This window comes from Salvelinus alpinus, chromosome 18, assembly GCF_045679555.1.
Source record: "Salvelinus alpinus chromosome 18, SLU_Salpinus.1, whole genome shotgun sequence".
Lineage (NCBI taxonomy): Eukaryota > Metazoa > Chordata > Actinopteri > Salmoniformes > Salmonidae > Salvelinus > Salvelinus alpinus.
Genome location: NC_092103.1, coordinates 27178255 through 27200897, shown reverse-complemented (window position 1 = coordinate 27200897; position 22643 = coordinate 27178255). Strand labels below are relative to the sequence as shown.

The following is a 22643-nucleotide window of genomic DNA, read 5'->3' as shown; positions in this document are numbered from 1 at the left end:
ACATGTGGTCTGCGGTTGTGAGGCCGGTTGGACGTACTGCCAAATTCTCTAAAATGACAGAGGCGGTTTATGCTAGAAAAATTAACATTCAATTATCTGGCAACAGCTCTGGTGGACATTCCATCAGTCAGCATGCCAATTGCGAGCTCCCTCAAAACTTGAGACATCTGTGAAAAAACTGCATATATTAGGGTCTTATATGAACTATAACGGAGTAAAATTGTTGAAATTGTTGCGTTTATATTTTTGTTCAGTATAGGTACCATTGACTTACATTGGATTTGTGCCACACATGCTAAAAAGTTATAATTTTTAGTTGTAAGAGGCCAGGTAAACAAAACCAAAGCATGGATTGCTGTCATACCTTGTCCATAGACTGTTTATCCTATGTAACCGGTGTGAAATTGCTAGTTAGTTAGCGGGGTGCGCAGCTTTTGTGGAGCGATGGGTAATGATGCTTCGAGGGTGGCTGTTGTCTATGTGTACAGAGGGTCCCTGGTTCGAGCCCTGGTATTGGCGAGGAGAGGGACGGAAGCTATACTGTTACACCTACATGGTCTCAGTTTCACTTCCAGATTTCTCAAAAGGAAAGATGGTTATTTCAGCCAAACAAGTAAATCAGTTTGCATATGCAACTAATTAAGAAATTACACAAATACACTTTAAACACTATTTTATTCGTAAAATGTATTACAATTAAAACGATTGACAATACTAATCTTTAGTGTTGGTCTGTGAGATGCATGTCTACGGTAAGAGCCCATCACTTTTAACATAGGATGAAATAAGGAATACATTTTTTTTTTTTTTAAGCAATGTAAAGTTTTATTTTCAGACATGGGGGATCCCAAAATGTGTTGTGTTTTCCACTACACGCCAGTGTAAACTAAAGAATCCTGTTAAAGTCAAATTAAAAGAAAATATATATTTCACATCACTCACCAATAACTTTGTCACATTTTTCTACCAACTCAAGAGCAGAGGTCAGAGTGAGGAAGAGAAGGGGCACTAGAACACTTCACAGGGTCTGGCTCTTTGGGAGTAAATATGTGCAGACTTCCGCCACACCAGCAAAGCTACTGGCAAATAGGTCCAGGGCAGTGGAGGAGTATATAAACAAAGATTGCAATCCGCATGAAGGCTCTCTTAGAAAGTAACCATACACTTACAAAAGAATACAAGAGAAAATAAATGACAAAAGAAAAAAGTTTTTATAATGGCAGAACACTAGAAGTTATGGAGAAGTTTGAACAGTGGAATACTTGGGTGTTAAATGCAAACCCCATTAAATCAGTCAGGTAATGACACTTTTGAAAAAATATGCTGAACAATTCATGAAAGGATTATGTCAATGTGTGCTGATGCTGAGCTGAATGTTTCCACTTGATTCCAAACAAAGACCTATCTGATATGTAATGATGATTGACCACAGATAGACAAAGTATTCACTTCAAATGAGTGTTCCACAATAAATTGTCATGATTTAAAAATAATGCATGATGGGAATTATGGTAATGAATTGAACACTACAACTATTTCATTGCTGGCTCCTAGATAAGGATTTTGTTAAAGCAGAAACTTATCTCCACAGTCATTATTCAATGTAAAAATAAGATTGCAATAAGGACAGGCTGTTTGGTATGACAATGCTAGAAGTGTAAGCTGAAGTAGAAACAGATCGGGCAACCAAGCTAGGTCTTCCAATCTAAGGCATCAGAGTTCTTAACGGACCTATTTACAGGCCTGATTTAACTTTTACATGAAAGATTGCTGCACACACACAAAGAGAAGATAGGTAAATGCTGTTTTAAGACAGACCAGTTAGTGGATCCATATTTTGCTCAACATCATGTGGCATGGACTGATGTGGATTTTATGGATCACATGATTAAAAAATTATAATTAAATACAAAAAAAAATCCATTCTTAACTTTAACACAACATCTATAATATACATTTTGCAATATAATATACTAGGTAGGCGGTTTAGCAGCAATAGGAATTAGGAAAACATCTACAGGCCCGCAGCCCACACTTACTTATCCAAGCACAGGACCACTCAGTGCACATTACTTGTAATCCTCATGTTGTGAAGAAATGTTAGAAATGTTCAGCAGCTATTAGAAGATGAGGCCAGATCACAGCCAGACAATTGAATAACCCTAACCTGTGACCATCCAGCATTAGAATACTGGGAGACAGACACGGTCAATGGTGTCAAGAGTCCCTATTCAGAGGAGTTTGAAGTCTATGACAGTTTAAACAAAAAAGGGTCTGCCTACAAAAAAATCCAAACACAAAGATGTTGCATATTTCATATGTCCAAAGAAAAATGATGCACCAAAAAGGAAAACCAATCCACAGGAAGGAACCGCAAGAAGAAAAAAAAAGAATCCAGTTTGTGATCAAAGATTAGGTACATTTCTACCAAATGACTATTTCCATGGATACCGAGTCCTTTACAGTGAGCCAAGGGACTTAAACCTTGAGGCCTTTCGACCCAAAAGGTCCTCGTAGTACGACTGTGTAGCTAGGTCAGGGAAAGGCAAACTTTTTGGCTTCAGGGCCACATCGGGATTTCGAAATTCAATGGAGGGCCGCACAGATTTTTGGGGGACGGACGGGTTTGTTAAAATCAATTTGCGGGCCGGAAAAACTGCTGTTATTTGGAAATATATAGGCCCATTATAATTTCTACATACCATCATCTAGATTTAAACGATCAAGAGTGGCCTTGAGTATTTTATCTAACCCAAAATAATCATTTTTATTTTAAACTTGTATTACTCAAACCTCCCGTGGGCCAGATTGAATGGGCTCATCGTTTGCCCAGTCCTGATCTAGGTCCTCAACACTGAAGTAGAGATAATATACCATCTATAGGAAATACACATTTTCATCAAATCGTGTTCGCACATCAGATGATGGACCGGATGATGCACATCAGGTGAAAAAGAAGACTGTTAATCATGGACTTTTCCTTTTCTTTACAAATACTGCAAAATATACATATTGTTTCACTATGATTCAAGATGGGAAATCCTCATCATCTAGATCCCAGTCGGGTTATCAGGGGGATGTACTGAACTGATGCCCCCACATGTAACATCTTTCCCAACAATGCATGAGGAGGTAGAGAGAGAGATGTGACACCAATCCAAGTTGCTACTGGTGGTCAGTTACCTCCATTCCTAAGGCCAGGCTAGCAGTGAGGCTGTCATCAGGTGACTAAAGCTGCACATATACCGTTGACTGTCAGAAACGGTTGTGTCCTCACAAGGTCCCGTTCAAAACAACAATTTAATGAATGAGTTGATGAGAAATCTGAATGAGGTAAGAAGGAAAGTGCTCAGGTATGGGTTATCAAACTTGTTGTCCATGTGTTCACATGCGAAAGTTCCATGTGTGTGTGCATGTGTGTGAACGAACACACGCATCCAAGTATCAGCGCACAAAATTCTGTTATCACAGTTTCAATTATAGTTCCCAAGAACAAAAAAGTAATTGTTCAACCACTATTCATTATCTATCATAAAAATCCTCTCTTTGCTGGATTGAGTTTAAATTTCCATAAAGGCACACATTAAGTCGATTTGTTCTAGCACTTCAAAGTCTGCCAGTTCTAAAACAAATAATCTGAATGGGCATTTCAGGGGCCCCGAAGTAGCAAAACCTAACACGATCATAGAAATCTCTTTACATGCTCTAATCATTAAAATCCAGTTTCATAAGCCCAATCAATTTACAAAACAAGCTGCCCAAAAACTGAGAATGATGAACTGTGTGCAATGCATGTGTGTAGCATGTCACAATTGATAACTTGTTCACTCTATAATGTGCTACTTTGACCCGATGGGCTTGGGTCAAAAGTAGAGCACTATGATGAATAGGGTACCATTTGTGAGAGTCTATATTTGGATGTGAAATAGGGGGTATTGTGGGACTGCTCAGTCCTCCAGGCCTTGGCGGGTGAAGAAGTCTTCCAGCTCGCTCAGCCTCTCGATGAGCATGACATCCAGGTCGGTATCGTCAGGCCTCCCCCGCCGACCACGCCCCCTGGGGCCCTTTACGCGCAGGGGAGCCATGTTGGCCCGGACTTTGCGTTTGCGCGGCAGTGTGAAGTCGGGGAAGTCCAGTACACGCTTCCTCTTCTGGTGGCCAATGCAGACCAGCGATCCGTTCTTCTCCTTGGGCTCCTCGAAGATGGTCTCCAGGCTCCTGGTATGGGAAAACAATATGATAAACCATATACTAAACAATATGATAAACCATATACTAAACAATATGATAAACCATATACTAAACAATATGATAAACCATATACTAGTGCTGAGCGAATAGTGCTTTTTTGAGGTCGGTTCAGATTCGATTATTAAAAAATACATTACTGTTTTCGATTACGGTTATTTAAAAAAAAAAAAAAACATTAAATGCACTATGCATTATGTGTGTTGAATGCTTTAACACAGAATAAAACAATTAATAAAGGTCCCATGATGGTAGTGACTGCCCATTACAGCTCATCACTTAAATCATAATATATTGACATTAGTTAAAACAAATATTTCAGTTGTGTGTATTATATTTGTTTTAGTTATTATTTCATTATAAGTCATCCCATCTCTATAGAGCTGCTGTCTTTGCTGTCTGACAAAATCACTATTTTAGAAGTTCTTCAAAGTAAATAAGGCATACTGTTATGACTGCTGAATACCAACTATCAATCACTAAGATCATGCATTTTCAGGTTGAGATACCTCGCTAAGCAACTGCTCTCCTCTTGATGACCCATTTTTCTGTCTCTTTTACAAAACATGCGTAAAAGCTACACAGACCGGACAAGTAGGCGCATAATGGTTTATGGTCATTGTAGTTAATTACCATGTTTTCTGCGCTAAACTACAAGCTCACAAAAAAAAAAGACCGAAATGGAATTCAAATAACAACCAACATTGGTCAATGAGTTGTTTAAAAAAAATGTCAATAACAGAAATGTCAGTTAACCGCTCAGCAATACCATACACTAATCAAAATGATAAACCATATGATGAACAATATTAAAGGGGAAATTACACTGAGATTAAGATTTTTCACATTAAAATGTATACCAAACAAAAACCTTTGAAATCAAAGTTTAATAAACCATACAACTACGTACAAGGAATACTTTTAACAATTTCCCCAGAAAATGTTACAAAAACAAATTTACAGGAAGAACTGTGCAGATACAAAGTTTGGTAACAGAATAAATATCAGGGAAATTTTACAGTAACTGTTACCAAACTTTGTATCTGCACAGTTTTTACAGTTAAGTTTTTTTTAAATTTACTGTGTAAATTGGTAAAAGTAGTCATTGTGCATAGAGGTGTATGGTTTGTTAAACTTTGAAATCAATGGTTTTAGTTTGGCATACATTTTAAAGTGCAAAATCTGAGCCTCAGTGTAATTCCGTTACCTTGGAATTGCCCTATGCCTATTTTAAAAGCCTATTGACTAACAAGTGGTTTCAATATACTGTAAATTGTCATGTTCTCCAACTTGAGGTACAGTTTGAATAATAAAAAGGATGATGGCTGACCTGTTGGGAGTGGGTGATTTGTAATTCTTGTTGGTGTAAATCTCCTCCAAGCTGAACTCCTTCTTCTTCAGTCTGATGGGATGTACGCAAAATAAAACATGTAAAACACAGTTGGCACTCTGTGTGATCACATGAGCCGTGGTATTTCAATAATCCCATTGTTTTGTTAGTTACTGAGTTTTTAACTTACCTCTTTGGTTTGGGCAGGCCCATGGGAGTGAGGTTGTTGTCTGGTTTGGGAACAGTCTTCCGAATGCGGATCTGGGATACCCTCTTGGAGCGCTGGCATGGCTGGGTTCCCACACTCGCATCATACAGACCACCCTACAGAACAAAAGAAAGAAAAAGTGAGCAAGATCACAGAACCAGAAAGGAATTATATTTTAATAATATGGAAAAGAAGTCACAAGGGACAGGTACAACTAGCTGGATTGCAAGAGTTTGTGTTCAGACAATGGAAGAGGTGCTTCCTTGAAAAATCAATGATGCTCACAGGAAATAAAATGCAAAACTCACTCCGTGGATCAAATGAGCATCCTCAGTCAACACCAAAATGGTGTTCCCACTGTCACACAACATTCATCAGCCGCCTTAGGTCCAGGACTAGACTGCAGAGACTGCAACTAAGAATTAGCTAAATTGCTCAAATCTGGCAGAACGTTTGTTGTGCATGATCCCTATAAAATGTAAGGATTGTACAGAATCAGAGCCACACCTACAGGTAACTGCCAAAATAAAAGGAAACACTTGAGTAAATGAGGGATACAAAGTATATTGAAAGCAGGTGCTTCCACACAAGTGTGGTTCCTGAGTTAAGTAATCAACAACAAATTCTGGGCGGGCCATTATTTTGGCCCCCATAGGTTGACAATGTCCCCATCCACAGAGCACGAGTGGTCATTGAATGGTTTGATGAGAATGAAAACAATGATAACCATATGCCATGGCTGTCTCAGTCAGCAGATTTCAACCCAAATGAACACTTATGGGAGATTCTGGAGTGGCGCCTGAGACAGTGTTTTCCACCACCATCAACAAAACACCAAATTCTGGAAATTCTTGAGGAAGAATGGTGTCTAGGGATGTGCATCTCTTCTTTCATATGCATCTAGATACATGGGCTCCGATAGAAAACATTTTCATTTGGAACAATTCGGTGCGATTTGGTTTGATTAGGGGAATGAATTTATGTGATTTGGATCAATTCGATACAATTACATGCATTTTTTTGTATGAACACATTCATTTTCCATTTATATCTGCTGCTGATGGGAGCTCAGGAGCTGGGCCTCTGGATCTGTCTGAGATGACTTCTCTAAGCTGAGTGGCCCTCAGTGTGTGTATGTTCCTCAATGGTGTGTGTAGGTACCTGAGCTGAACCATAGGGCAAGCTCAGGTACCTATGCTTTTTGTCCCCCTACTTTTTTATCTGAAAAATCACCAATTTGTCATTTTTGCAGATAAAATGTTGAGTTGACATAATGACAATACTAATCTTTAGAAATTAGAATGGCATTTAGCCAATTAGTATACTGCAGCTTTGGATTTTACCCAGTCTCAAAAGCAAATAGTTTAGACCGATTGGAATTTTAAGGAGAGTTTCTTCCACTCCAACCAATGAATGTGACCATGCACAGCTCCAAAAAAGTATTGCTGTCATTTATGAAATTACCCTGTTCATGTAACAATGACCAAATACACTGACTGTTTAAAGCAAAAACTACCAAAACGATTTCTTATAGTGAACCTAAACAACTAAATCAAATATGAATGATTGAAAACCCCAATCAGCTGTTGGATGGGAGTTGCGTCCACTCCGGTAGGCTACACAACTCCGGTAAAACACAATTGGTAACATTTAGTTGAGTTACAATTAGTTGAGAGACATTCAAATTACATTAATTGTTTTATTTAACTAGGCAAGTCAGTTAAAACCTTTCTGAACCACCCATCCCGGATATTTGTCATCAGAAACACTGACTAGCATAGCGTAGCCTAGCACGAACGGTATATAATAAAATATAATTTCATGAAATCACAAGTGCAATATTGCAAAACACAGCTTAGCCTTTTGTTAATCCATCTGTCGTCTCAGATTTTGAAATTATGCTTTACAGCGCAAGCAATACTTGCATTTGTGTAAATTTATCGATCGTTCGACAAAACAATAAGAACACTTAGCGTCAGGTAACTTGGTCACGAAAATCAGAAAAGCAATCAAATTAATCGTTTACCTTTGATGATCTTCGGATAGTTTCACTCACGAGACTCTGTTAGACAGCAAATGTTCCTTTTGTTCCATAAAGATATTTTTTATATCCAAATACCTCGGTTTGTTTGCTGCGTTATGCCCAGGAATCCACCGGAAAAAGCGTTCGCGACAATGCTGGAAAAAATTTAAAATTATATCCATAATGTCCACAGAAACATGTCAAACGTTGTTTATGATCCAACTTCAGGGTGTTTTTCAAATATCTATTCGATAATATATCAACCAGGACAGTTGGCTTTTCACTAGGACCGAGAGAAACAATGGCTGCCTTTCACTTTTGCGCAAAAATCACTCGGAGAGCCCCCACCTATCCACTTACGCAATGTGCCCTTTCACGCTCATTCTTCAAAATAAAAGCCTGAAACTATGTCTAAAGGCTGTTGACACCTTAGGGAAGACATAGAAAAAGAAGTCTGGTTGATATCCCTTTCAATGGGCAATAGGTATGCATGGGAACAGAGAGGTCTCAAAAACAGGGCCACTTCCTGGTTGGATTTTCCTCAGGTTTTAGCCTGCAATACCAGTTGTTTAACACAGACAAAATTCTTAGTTTTGGAAACTTCAGAGTGTTTTCTATCCTAATCTGACTATTATATGCATATTCTAGTTTCGGGGGCTGAGAAATAGGCCGTTTCAAATGGGTACGCCTTTTTAGCCAAAAGCGAAAACTGCGCCCCCTAGTCTTATTAAGAACAAATTCTTATTTACAATGATGGCCTACACCGGCCAAACCTGGATGACGCTGGGCCAATTGTGCGCCGCCCTATGGGACTCCCAATCACAGCCGGTTGTGATACAGCCTGGATTTGAACCAGGGTGTCTGTAGTGACGCCTCTAGCACTGAGTTGGTGCCTTATACCGCTGCGCAACTCGGATGCCCAAAACTGAACTGAAGGAAAGGAAGCACCAATTCAGTCACAACAGATGAGGTATTTTCAGAATAAAGTTTTTAAAAAACAGATTGGTAACTTTTGAATCGGTTTTCTGGCTGATGCATGCTTCATTTGGATCGGTTAGGGTTCATATCTTAAACATTTGAACTGAAGACCGTTGGGTATTGATGAATGGTGAATCGTTACATCCCTAACATGTGGGCTCCCAAGTGGCACAGCGGTCTAAGGCACTGCATCTCAGTGCAAGATGCATCACTACAGTCCCTGGTTCGAATCCAGACTATCACATCCGGCCGTGTTTGGGAGATCCATAGGGCGGCGCACAATTGGCCCAGTGTCGTCCGGGTTTGGCCAGGGCAGGCCGTCATTGTAAATAAGAATTTGTTCTTAACTGACTTTACTAAGGGTTGGTAACAGGCTGATTGGTCTGCTATTTGAGCCAGTAAAGGGGACTTAGGTAGCGGAATGACTTTTGCTTCCCTCCAAGCCTGAGGTCACACACTTTCTAGTAGGCTTACATTTCAGATATGGCAAATAAGAGTGGCAATATCATCCGCAATTATTATTTTTAGTTAGTCTCACTCAGATACCCTTAAAAACTGCAAACATTTCTCCCCACCTTATGACAAAATGTGTAGAATTGCAGGAAATTGGCTGTAAAACAGCACATTTTCCTCTCCGCCCTATGGTAAAATGAGTAAAAGTTTAAACATAATTTTTTCTCTCTAGGGCTGCACGATTTGGACAAAATATATAATTGCGATTTTTGGGCCAGATATTACAATTGCTATTATGAATTGCAACACGTGGGTGAAAACTTGGTAATTCCATCAGACATGGTTAAAACAACTGTCAGGGTAGAGAACATCACTTCTAATATGAGATCATGTGAATTAACACACTGTGCTAACTGAACACAAAACCAAATGAAACTCATCTTCCCAACATTGTTATAGGCTACATATGATAACAGATAGGATTATAACCCCTACATATTAACAAGTCAAAATATATTATTGATTCATTCATGAATAACATTATGAGTTCCTATTTCCCAATACGAGTTCTTAAATAACCTAAGTTAATTATTTATTCAAGCAGCCATGGGCTGCAGATGGAATATGAAGCTTATGATTGTGTAATTATGTATAAATAGGCTGAATCATTATTATAAGTCAAAGTGCCTTAAAAAAAATTGTAACACGTAGCCTACTGATTGCAAGGTGCAGTCTGTGTCCAAAACATTGGCGTCTGGTCCAGTCATTCAATGTGACATGTTTCAACTCCTCCCTTAATTTTGTTATACAGTGTTGGGATGGTGATTTGGGAGAAATATGTATACTTCTTATCCAGCTTGTTTATCATCTTCTTGAAGCCATCTTTGCTGACTGTGTAAATAAGAACCATGTCTTTGGCTATCTGATAGCCCCTGACTTCTATGCGGCTGCGGGATGTTTTTTTGTAGGGTGTTACACTTGAAAACGCATCAGCAACCAATGCGTGTTTCACGTAGGCGGCTGGTTGTGGCTGAGGGGCTTTGCTGCTCTCGGGTTCTTTTTTTACTATTCAATCATCGTAAAGTAGTGGATGGTTATTCTTCAAATTATTAAATCAATTGTCGAGACAACTCAGACAGTTTTTGAGGTTTGCCTGTAACGAAATACTGCCATAGCACTGAAGATGCGCCCTTCTTTGGCACCAAATTGACATTCTTGTTAGCATTAGCAGCACCGGACACACTGAGGTAAAGCCACAGAATTGCTAAACCTCATACTGTACTGTCTTTGGTGAAGCCCTTTCTCTCCTCACCAGCATCTAAATGTGCGCTCTAACCAGGGACGCTTGTGATTGGCCAGCATGTGCATGCCATGCAGAGTGTGAGAGTCACCCGCGAGCAAATGCGGCCCCTCATGAGTGTGGCCCCCACACCCATCAAAGTTGCCCATCCCTGTCTAGTCAATCAAAGTCCATTCTAAGACAGTTACTGTACATGCCAGGCTCACCTCTCTGGATGGGCTGCGGCCATGCAGACCAGGGTATTTGACGTTGGCAAAGCTGGGTACAGGCTCGGGCTGGTTATCCAGACGCATGGTCTTGGGGCTGTGGCTATGACTGGTCTTGGGGCTGGAAAGGGCCCGTTCTGGGGGGAGTCTGACCCAACGTCGCCGTGTCGGTGAGAAGGTGAGAGACGTACTGCTGGGCAGAAAACAGGATGGAGACACACAGTTCGTGATGATATTCAATAATAGGCATAGGTTGTGCATCACTTATACATGCTGTTTATCCTTTGAGATGCCACTGACAACAGCAGTAACAGATGTAATGTAGCCAGCCCATATTCGTTTGCCAATCAATTATTACATTGCATTTGCATTTCATGGACATTCAATAGTGCCACGTCTAGACGTCTGCTCACCTTGCTGTGCTAGACATTCTGACAGAGGTAGCTTCTTGACTGCATGATTGAGCATAACTGCAATTACAAACCAACAAGCAAGAAATCAGCAGAATATCTTCAAATGTTTACTATAATAAGTAAATCTTTATTCTCTCTATTAACATAGAGCCATTTTCATAAGCCATTAGCACATGAAAATGCCTATCAATACTGACCTGTGGTCATTGTCCAGGCCAGGAGGGCCTGTGTAGTCCTTGAGGGGGGGATACATGTACTTCTTCTGTGACTTTATAATCTGACACATCACCGTCTCCACCGCTGTGGCCGACAACCTCATGAGGGGCATGGGGCACTTATGTCTGAACGAGAGGCGGAAGGAGGCGGGGGAGGATGCAGCCAGCATGGTGCTCAGACCCGCCTTGGAAAACTTGGAGAAGCCCATCTGGCTGAAGAGTGACATGGGAAACTGGCCTGTGGCATGGAAGAGGCTGTGCTGCAGGGTAGAAACATCTCTGTCCAGGGCCTTGCTGCTACAGCAGAAGGAGGAGAAGGTCTGAGCTAGGGGCCCTAGCTGCAGGGGGGACAGAGGTAAGACTGGGCTGCCCAGAATCACCAGGGGCTGCCAGTGGTGCTGCAACGTCTCCTCCTCCAGCTTCGGGAGAGACATGGCTAGAGCGCCACTAGTGCTGCGAACACCTTTCAGGGGCCGCTTCTTACAGGAGGACCGGTCCTTATTCCAGTGGTTCTTGAGCTTGGAGTTGAAGAAGCACGGAATGTTCCCCCATCTGCTTTGACCACCATCCGGGGGTAAGGGGAGCTCCGGGGAAGGGCTGGAAGGTACGAGCTGGCTGGCTGTGTCCGACAGCTGGAGTAGGAGGGCCTGGCCTTGGGGGTGGATGGATCTAACACCAACCATGAGAGATTTAGAAGAGCCATTTCGGGGAGAGGAGAGCTTGGAGACCACGGAGGAGTCTAGAGAGGGGCTGGAAGAGTGGAAGGGCAGGAGGGATCGATCCGTGGCTTGTTTTCCTTTCTGAGGGTCCACGTAGCCAGACATGGGTGGGGAGGGCAGAGGGGACCAGGAAGAGGGTGCAAAGACTGAACCTGATAGTGACGATGCTCCGTCTGGAGACTTCAGCTGGGCGTGGGACAATGGATTGTGTTGCTGATGAGGAGGTATGGTAAAGTTCAGAGTCTGATTTTCTCGGCCACCATATGACACCCTCATACTCTCTACAAACTGCTTGTGTTGTTGACTCTGCTGCCTCTCCTCGGCTGCCTCCCTGCCCACACCAACCTGTGGTCGGTCCTGTATCTGAGCAGAGAAGCTACTCTTGACGGACATAGTGGCGGTAGAGTTAAACTCACCAACCGAGTGTGCCTTCTCTTCTCTCTTGTTCCGCCTCTTCCTCTCAGGCTTCCGGTCTTTCTCTGCCTCTTTGGAGGACTGAGTGTAGGCCGTGTGGTCAGTGCGAGGTGGGCTGGTGACCCTAAGTTGGACATTAGTTGAAGCAAGAGCTATTCTTCCCATGTGCTCAGACCTAGATGACTCTACAACTTTAACGGAATGTGGCGACAGAGAGCAAGCTCCTATAGGGCTCAACTGTACCCCCTCAGGAAATGCAGCCATAGTCCTACCCTTATCTGTAAGTGGACACTTATGGAACTCAGTGCTTTTGGACTGGCCTTGGGATTCAGTGGGGAAGTGTACATGAGGAGAGTGTGGATGTATCTCCATACTCTCGCTCCTGTTCCCAGATTGTGCCTTCTGAGAAGGGGATGGAAGGGGCACTTCCTGGCTGTCACTAGACTCTGTGTCTGCCAGTGCAGAATTGACCAACCAGTTAAGAGCATCCTGCCCCTTCTTGGCCGCCAGCTCCATGTCCAGATCTTCAAAGTCCGACACAGGGGAGTAGTTTCCTTGTTTGCACCCCTCAGTGACCCCCTTAGAGGGAGCTTTTCCTATGGGGGATACGGACCGGCCTGACTCTGTTCTTTTCATTTTCCCACCTAACCCCTCTTTGCTCGGGGCCGGACTGTGGCTGGGTGAAAATGTTGTCGTCATCATCCATTGACATCCAGTGACGCTCCCCTTGTCTAAGTCTGTTCCTGAGGAGCCCATATTGCACGAAGGGTTAGGACTGTGTGGTAACAACTTTGTGAAGTCCTCTTCTTTCAGCACTCTTGGTTCCTTTCCTGTACAACACAAGAAACATTACTTACCAACAAAATAATCTTCAATCAAGTAGTTAAACACTGGCAGCCCGTGGCCCCCATGTTTGGGGTCACTTAGAAATGTCCTTGTTTTTGAAAGAAAAGCTAATTTTTTGTCCATTAAAAACACTGTGCAGACAGTCATTTACAACATTAACAATTGTAGCTGGAAACAGTGATTTTTTAATGGAATACCTACAAAGGCCCATTTTTCAGCCACCATCACTCCTGTTTGTCAATGGCATGTTGTGTTAGCTAATCCAAGTTTATCATTTTAAAAGGCTAATTGATCATCAGAAAAGTCGGAAATTTACATACACCTTAGACAAATATATTTAAACTCAGTTTTTCACAATTCCTGACATTTAATCCTAGTAAATATTCCCTGTCTTAGGTCAGTTAGGATCACCACTTTATTATAAGAATGGGAAATGTCAGAATAATAGTAGAGAATGATTTATTTCAGCTTTTATTTCTTTCATCACATTCCCAGTGGACAGAAGTTTACATACACTCAATTAGTATTTGGTACCATTGCCTTTAAATTGTATAACTTGGGTTAAACATTTCAGGTAGCCTACCACAAGCTTCCCACAATAAGTTGGGTGAATTTTGGCCCATTCCTCCTGACAGAGATGGTGTAACCGAGTCAGGTTTGTAGGCCTCCTTGCTCGCACACGCCTTATCAGTTCTGCCCACAAATTTACTATAGGATTGAGGTCAGGGCTTTGTGATGGCCACTCCAATACCTTGACCTTGTTGTCCTTAAGCCATTTTGCCACAACTTTGGAAGTATGCTTGGGGTCATTGTCCATTTGGAAGACCAATTTGCAACCAAACTTTAAGTTCCTGACTGGTATCTGGAGATGTTGCTTCAATATATCCACATAATTCCCCCTCCTCATGATGCCATCTATTTTGTGAAGTGCACCAGTCCCTCCTGCAGCAAAGCACCTCCACAACATGATGCTGCCACCCCCGTGATTCACGGTTGGGATGGTGTTCTTCGGCTTGCAAGCCTCCCCCTTTTTCCTCCAAACATAATGATGGTCATTATGGCCAACAAGTTCTATTTTTGTTTCATCAGACCAGAGGACATTTCTCCAAAAAGTACAAATCTTTGTCCCCATGTGCAGTTGCAAACCGTAGTCTGGCGTTTTTAATGGCGGTTTTGGAGCAGTGGCTTCTTCCTTGCTGACCGGCCTTTCAGGTTATGTCAATATAGGACTTGTTTTACTGTGGATATAGATACTTTTGTGCCAGTTTCCTCCAGCATCATCACAAGGTCCCTTGCTGTTTTTCTGGGATTGATTTGCACTTTTCGCACCAAAGTACGTTAATCTCTAGGAGACAGAACGCGTCTCCTTCCTGAGCGGTATGGCGGCTGCATGGTCCCATGGTGTTAATAGTTGCGTGCTATTGCTTGTACAGATGAACGTGGTACCTTCAGGCATTTGGAAATTACTCCCAAGGATGAACCAGTCTATAATTTATTTTCTGCGGTCTTGGCTGATTTATTTTGAATTTCCCATGATGTCAAGCAAAGAGGCACCGAGTTTGAAGGTAGGCCTTGAAATACATCCACAGGTACACCTCCAATTGACTCAAATGGTGTCAATTAGCCTATCAGAAGCTTCTAAAGCCATGACATCATTTTCTGGAATTTTCCAAGCTGTTTAAAGGCACAGTCAACTTAGTGTATGTAAACTTCTGACCCAATGGAATTGTGATACAGTGAATTATAAGTGAAATAATCTGTCTCTAAACAGTTGTTGGAAAAATTACTTGTGTCATGCACAAAGTAGATGTCCTAACCAACTTGCCAAAACTATAGTTTGTTAACAAGAAATTTGTGGAGTGGTTGAAAAACAAGTTTCAATGACTCCAACCTATGTGTATGTAAACTTCTGACTTCAACTGTATATAATCCACACTCAGTCTTAAAAACATTAAACTTTTCTCCTTTTTAAATGACTTAAAATGTAACAGGGAGGCATGCACACACATTTCAGCGTGGTGCCTTCTAATCTTTAGTGCGTCAACTTCAACTCACCCAGACCATGGAGAGGTGACAGGTCCTGTTTGGCGACAGCAGCAGTCATCCCTCTTGCCAGCTGGCCCACCTCGTTCCTGAGCAGAGCCAGGCTGTTGCCATGTGTGGTGCCCTGCTCACAGAGCTGCTCCATCCTCCTCTCCACCACCTCCAGACGCTGGCACAGGGAGCCGAGGGAGCCCGTCAGCAGCCGCTTCATCTCTGCCTGGTGGGCTTCCAGGCAGCGCTTCAGGGTCCCCAGCTGCTCTCCCGTGGGGCCAGCCAGTGGAGTAGAATCAGAGGGGCACACCGGAGGCGGAGGAGGGGAGGTAGGCTCTGTGCACAGAAAACAGTCACAGAGAGGGTGGGTTGGAACTGGGGAGGTTGATTGTCAGGTTTGGGTAGCTGAAGGACACTGTTTCATAATTTCACCCGATCACTTCTCCTCACGTTTCAGTCTGATCATTTAGATTGCTGCTGCCTCCTGTTAGCCTACTACTATGATAAATCAAATGGTGAGAACGTTTGCTAGCAAGATATAGCCTATCTAACAAGCGGGGAAGGGGCAGGTAAATATAAAATCCCGAAACGCATAATATATATATATTTTTAGCCCTTTTTCTCCCAAATTTTGCGGTATCCAATTGGTAGTTACAGTCTTGTCTCATCGCTGCAACTCCCGTATGGACTCAGGAGAGGCGAAGGTCAAGAGCCTGCGTCCTCCGAAACACAACCCAACCAAGCCGCACTGCTTATTGACACAATGCCCATTTAACCCGGAAGCCAGCCGCACCAACGTGTTGGAGGAAACAGCATGCACCGCACCCGGCCCACCATAGGAGTCGTTAGTGAGCGATGGGACAAGGACATCCCTGCAGGCCAAACCTTCCCCTAACCCGGACGAAGCTGGGCCAATTGTGCGCCGCCTCATGGGTCTCCCGGTCACGGCCGGGTGCAACAGAGCCTGGACTCGAACAAAGAATCTCGACTGGCATAGCTAGAACTGCAATGCTGTGCCTCAGACCACTGCTCCACTCGGGAGGCCCCGAGGCGCATTCTTACTGAGTGACTGCAAATTTGTCTGCCTGCTGCAAGTTAAGGACAGACAGACACACACCTTCAAGCGCTACACCTAATATGAAGCTTTTTTGGTCTACAAACTTGTAGACAAATAAGTAAATGTTGACAAAATACCTAGGCATATTACAACACTTCCGTGTTTTCTGAACATGAGTATCTTCCAATCCAATTCGGCTATCAACTGTCAATTTACAGATACGATCACGAGTATGGCCAGGTTGGCACCCCCTTAGTTTCTATGCACAACAAACTGATAACAACAATTGTACATTACCTAGTTGTTTTGGATGAACCCAGACATTGCCTTTGTTGCCGGGTCTTTGAGTGCCTTGGACCTGAAAATTACCACGCACAAGTTTACACACGATCCAATACACAGACATTGGATACACATGCAGAAACATACTCTAAGACAGGGTTGCCCAACCGGCAGCCCAAGTTTTATTTGGCCCTTCACGTTTTTTGGGGGTATTTTTATTGTTGGACATAAGCCTGTAAAAACACCAGGAAATCAGCTCCAAGTGACTTCAATTTAATAAATATGTTGCCAAGTATTCCCATGCATAATAGAAACACACGTGATCATACACAAACATAAACAAGGTTTGAAATTATTATGTTTTAGTCAAACATATGTGATAGGTCCAACAGATTGCGGTTCATTTGCAGTCTAAAAATTATTTGTAATTATGTTACGGCCGCCCCCACTCAAGAAAAATAATAATACAATAGTCCTACAGCTGAATCTAGTTGATGATCGCTGCACTAAGAACACCACACACATTCCCCACCTGGTCTGACACTTGTGTCTCTGTTCTTCTGAAATCGGAAGAGCCTACAGTCCCATAGACAGGACCTCTCAAACTGGAGACTGAGCCCAAATCCCTCTGCCTGTGCTCTGCCAGGGTCTGTCTCTCTCTCACACCAGAGTCCACCCCAAGACTACCATCTCTAGCTCTGCTCTCTGCTGGTCTGTGAGACATAGTCACAGTCACCAGAGGTCCTCCACCCTCCGCAGCATTCCTCTGGTCCTTGCTAGTCTCTCTGCACCCCGTGGCCAGTTGTTCATGGTACAGCTGGGAGAGAGAAGGGCATGGACCCACCGACGTGGAGCCGGGCAGCTGCTGACCACCTCTTAGATCAGCCGAAACAGATGAGAACATCATCACACATGGGCTGAAGGGCCTGCGGAGCAGAGAGGGGACAAGAGGGGTTCCTGGGTCAGATTCCAGTTCAGATAATTGTATTGCCAATACAACATGGTTGATTAACCAAGAGATGCTCAGTGATTTAATATAAGATCTTATGATAGCTGGATAATCAACTACATTTAATACACAAATCTACATTTTTAAAAATGTCTAAAATAAACATATTTCAATCTAATTCTTGCATGCAACCTTGAGGCGAATACCAAATAATTTCTCTATTATTACCCAGCAGTGTGATACATTTAGTTAATCTAGCCATCGTTACCTAACCCCACGCATAATCCCCGACTGCTACAACAAGTAAACTGGCTCGCTATCTTCTGTGGTTTGACAGATCGAATCAACTACTAGCATGACAAAAATAGACACCAAACAAAATAGCGAGTCTATTGCAGAGTCAATTGTGAAAACACTGATCAAGCGTAAATCCCTCACTCACTGCCTGCCTGGATTCCCAATACTCTCTACAATATCACGACTGTCTACATCTTTTATACTATAGCTATAATGTTGCTAGCCACTGCGATCAAAACGTCGAAGGGCCCGTGCTACACGACTCGCGCTTTGTTGAAGCATTTTAGCCGGTAGGTTTAGACAATTGTGATAACATACCTCGACCAGAGCTCTGCGCCCACTGTGGATATGTGGCTTTACCAAACTTTCCCCAAGACGTGCCCTACAAACTCCTAGATAAAATTCCAGTTTGCTGTTCCACCCAGACGTCCCGTACTAATGATTTCTATTTCAACTGCGCTTCCGGTGGAAAGCGGCGCTTGAAGGAAAGGCGAAAAGGCAGTTTAGCATTAAATTTCAGAACCTACCCACTTTGTAAGCCAGTATACAGAGATGGCAAGATGTCTCTTCAATGTCTAGCTAACCGTATATTTGCAAAATAGTTATATGCTAACATGGCATTGTTTTTTTTGCAAGAAATACAGATTTGTTTACGAACAAATAACTAAATGAATCTCGCTCTCGGATCAGGGCGAGACAATTGGCCAGATTGGATCGTAGCCTACTTCCTTTTGAAGGACTCAGCCATTGGCGCAGACCAGCCGGCTCGAGCACTCTTCTCCTCCCATTGGTGCATCGATGAGAAACGGCATTATGGGTTACCATAATAATGTACAGTATAGGCCTTGTTTGCATGACGTAATATTTACAACATATACGTTTTAGACAAATCACACACACAAAACCAGTCTTTTTTTTTATTTCGTCAGTAGTGCTGTCATATTGGGGTCCATATCAATAAGATTATAAAATATTTTTATTTGGTCCCCAACTAAAAACAAAAAAATGTAGGCCTGGCAAAAGGACAGGGTTCCGGTCTTGATGCATGGTTTCGAATACTCCTACAGTTTTGCTTCGGTACTGCACTTTAACTGACGCCCGGCCTAGAAATACAATTTCCAATGGTAATGGAGGCTCCTCAGAGGAGGAATGAAATAAAAATGGTAAAATATTGAAAAAGTTATCCTTTTCAGATAAAACTATACTAAATATATTAATGTCACCAAATAACTGATTAAAACACACTGTTTTGCAATGTAGGTCTACAGTAGCCTCAACAGCACTCTGTAGGTAGCACCATGGTGTAACCGGAGGACAGACAGTTTCCATCCTCCTCTGGGTACATTGACTTCAATCCAAAATCTAGGAGGCTCATGGTTCTCACCCCCTTCCATAGACGTACACAGTAATTATGGCAACTTCCGGAGGACGTCCTCCAACCTATCAGAGCTCTTGCAGCATGAACTGACATGTTGTCCACTCAATCAAAGGATCAGAGAATGAATCTAGTACAGAAAGCATTAACTACAGCTAGCTTACTCTGCAGTGCATAAAATGTGGTGAGTAGTTGACTCAAAGAGAGAGAAAGAAAATAGTTGAAAAGTTTTGAACAAATGAATTTCTTCAAATATTATGGCAAAGCAAGAGAGAGAGAAAGCTAGCTATATTTCCTTGTATTTTTTTTTACTTTCACTTACATAGCTAGCGAATGCAGCTAGCTAACGTTAGTTTAGCCTACTCAAACACCCGGCTCAAACAGAGAGGGATAGTATGTTAGCTAGCTGACTGTGGCTATCCAACACTGGAACTCTTCCAAGTCAAGGTATTCATTTATTTCCACCGGGGCCCGCCGGTGTAACTGCTAAAACTGCTTGCTGACTGTACACTGTACTGCATGATTGTAGCGGGTTTACAAATGTGTTAGTTCTATTAGCTATGTTTACTATAATGTTAGCTAATATGGTGACAACGATGTAGGCTATGTGTAGAGGTTAGCGGTTATGATATGATGGTTTGGCTTGGAAAGGTTTTTTCGCCTGGTCACAGACAGTTGATGTGTTGTGCACTGAAGTCCACAAACAAAGGGAAAATGTGAGAGCTAGATGTAGGCTAGAGTGTGGAAGGCGGTTTTGAATGTGTCACTGTCTGTCACCTGATTACTCAAATTTATCTCGACCTGTACACAAACGTTATGAACTTGGCTAAGGTTGTAGCAACCTCATGATGGGTATAGGGAAAATGTGAGTATCATATAGTAGCCTAAACTTATCAATGTTATATTGTTGTACATCAATGTTACAATATGCTGTAATAGAAATAAGACCATGCTCATTAAAAAAATAATCGTCCTTCCTAATCTTAAATGGTACCGATTGCCACTGATTTCCAAACATGGCCACATATAGAGAAATCAGATTTGAAAATTCCTAATAAGAAACTTTAGGTACATATTGTATAAACACAAACTCACTTCCTTGACGACTTCCTTGAATGGACAACTTTGACTAAAGGCTATCAGAATAAGTTCACATATAAAAACATCTTTATGATACCTTGTGTAGTGATTTTAAAGACACGAAAATGAGTTGGAACTCCTGGAAATAATTTGGGGAGGTATTGGGCACAGGAGGCCGGTGGCATCTTGATTGGGAGGACGGGCTCATAGTAATGCCTGGAATGGAATAAATGGAATGGTATTGAACACATAAAACACATGGTTTCCATGTGTTTGATGCTGGATTGGCGCACATTCAACAAATCTGATACAATAAAGTGGATATTTGTCAAATCTGTCATGATTGATGTATTGTAACAGGCCCACAATGTGGATACTAAAATCTGATTTTGATATTTGGCTGTTTTTGCTGCATAACATTTAGAAGTTGTCCCTTTTCAGGTTTAGAAAAAGTGACTGCCAAATGCTAACTCCTGTTCGTATAAGCTGGTAGCATAGCTAGCATACAGACATCGGTGGTGGTAGTCAAAGTAGTTTCAATTGTAATGCAGTTGATTGATGATGATGACATTAATATGTATTTGGTTGACATCCATACAAGCATTATACTCCGAATTTTAGCTCAACATAGTGTGAAATACACATATAAACAATAGCCTAAATGTGGGAAAAGTTTTGCTGGGGGGCAAAGGGGAGATTCGGGATAGAGATTGAGGTTGGAAAATGGTGTAGCCTTTTTAATTTATGTTATTTTGGCTGAGCTACTAAGTCAAGCACCGGGAAACGGACTCCAACATTTTAGAAGAGGTAAGGTCTTGTCTTTCGTTTAGCCAGTTGCTTGTAATTACCTGGATGGCTATAGCGATTAACCCTGAATCACTACGAGTGGTGCGGTACAGTCCAATTTATTGGATGCAGTATGACAGCTCCTCAAAGCACAAGAAGTATGAGAAATGCTGACTTCTGCAGAGAGGCATTGCAGTAAATGCTTTACAGCCACTGCAGATGTCGGATTGACCATGAAGAGTCTTTGAGGCGCACGGCATCGCCTTACAGAGGCATCGATTTAGCATCCGCAAGCCTCCAGAGGCTCCGCAATTGTCTCACACCATCCGTATGGAGCCTCCGGACCCCATTTTCGGATCAAGCATAAATAGTTTTTTATCCTCCTTCTGCTATCCCTAGTCAATCCTATACATATAATGTCTTGTGCTGCAAAAGTGAGTATAATTTCCTAAATAAATGTACTCCACTGTACAAAAGTTTTGTATCCCTACTTGAGTTGTGTTGGTGGTTCTACCACAGGGTAAGTAGTGCGTCAAGTGCAGTTGCCAAGGGCCACAGCTTGAACCTAGATTTAGGAAGACTTCCCCTGACAGTAGCCTCTCCACTACCAAGACCCTTGCAGTGCCTCCTCATGGCAAAACATATGGTAACTAGCTAACTTACGACTTAGGCTAAACTGCTTGCGATCTTGCAGCAGCAGTGGGCCATAGAGGAGTAATGTGCATGCCCACTGGCATGTGGACACGCCCAACCACTGCCCCAACTATGTGTTAATAGCCAGTTAAAGAGCTCCAAGCATCAAAGGGTGGAGTAGGACCTTGAGCTAAAATGTCAGGAGGATCTGTTCCCCCTGATCTACTCTGATGCTCCAGGACATGGGGAGATTGAGGCAAAAAAGATGGTAATTGTTGCCAAATAGTTTTCCAATTGTAGAAAATATAAATTTGATTCTTTATTTGTGTTCTTATATCCATTGATATGTCTGGTTTCTATCAGTTATTCATAGAAATGTAGGTCATGTAGGTAATTAGTCCAGACTCATCAAAGAGTAGGGTTATTGTAAGTACACATGTTGTATAAGGAAATTATTTATCTGCAAATTAACATAAAACTATGGTCAATAAATACAATGTCAATAAAGGTCTAGACTGGATTGTATCAATACTAATATGTTGGGGTGTGGATAAGGCAATGGAACTTAGATGTAAGAAGCATGGGTTGAGCAAGAAATTGGGTTTAGGTGCAAGTTTGCTGCCAAGCTGATGTGTGGCAGTAAATGACTGTTTTGTTCATTTACAAGGACATGATATTCAGAAGATGTTACCCTGCATCTCAATTTTTGTTTTAATCTATTTTAAGCCATTACTTCTTCAGGATTGGTGGGTCCCCCACGGACGGTTGAGCGAACGTAGCCTAATGCGATTAGAATG

The 22643-nt window shown here is 42.1% G+C and overlaps 1 protein-coding gene across 3 annotated transcripts; it reads right to left on the bottom strand.

Annotated features, from left to right (window-relative positions):
• Positions 1-656: 656 nt before the first annotated feature.
• Positions 657-18698, bottom strand: LOC139544081 (uncharacterized). Of its 3 annotated transcripts, none has more exons than XM_071350817.1 (10): positions 18291-18698; positions 17259-17652; positions 16742-16802; positions 15409-15723; positions 11357-13337; positions 11160-11216; positions 10747-10939; positions 5769-5902; positions 5579-5650; positions 657-4218 (listed from the first exon to the last, which is right to left on the bottom strand). In XM_071350817.1, the coding sequence occupies exons 2-10, from the start codon at positions 17631-17633 to the stop codon at positions 3948-3950; spliced, it is 3459 nt and encodes a 1152-aa protein (XP_071206918.1). In that variant the 5' UTR covers positions 17634-17652; positions 18291-18698; the 3' UTR covers positions 657-3947. The 3 variants fall into 3 exon arrangements, with proteins under 3 accessions (XP_071206918.1, XP_071206920.1, XP_071206919.1); XM_071350819.1 differs by having other exon boundaries at positions 10747-10936; XM_071350818.1 differs by having other exon boundaries at positions 18500-18698.
• Between the last annotated feature and the right edge of the window lie 3945 nt (positions 18699-22643).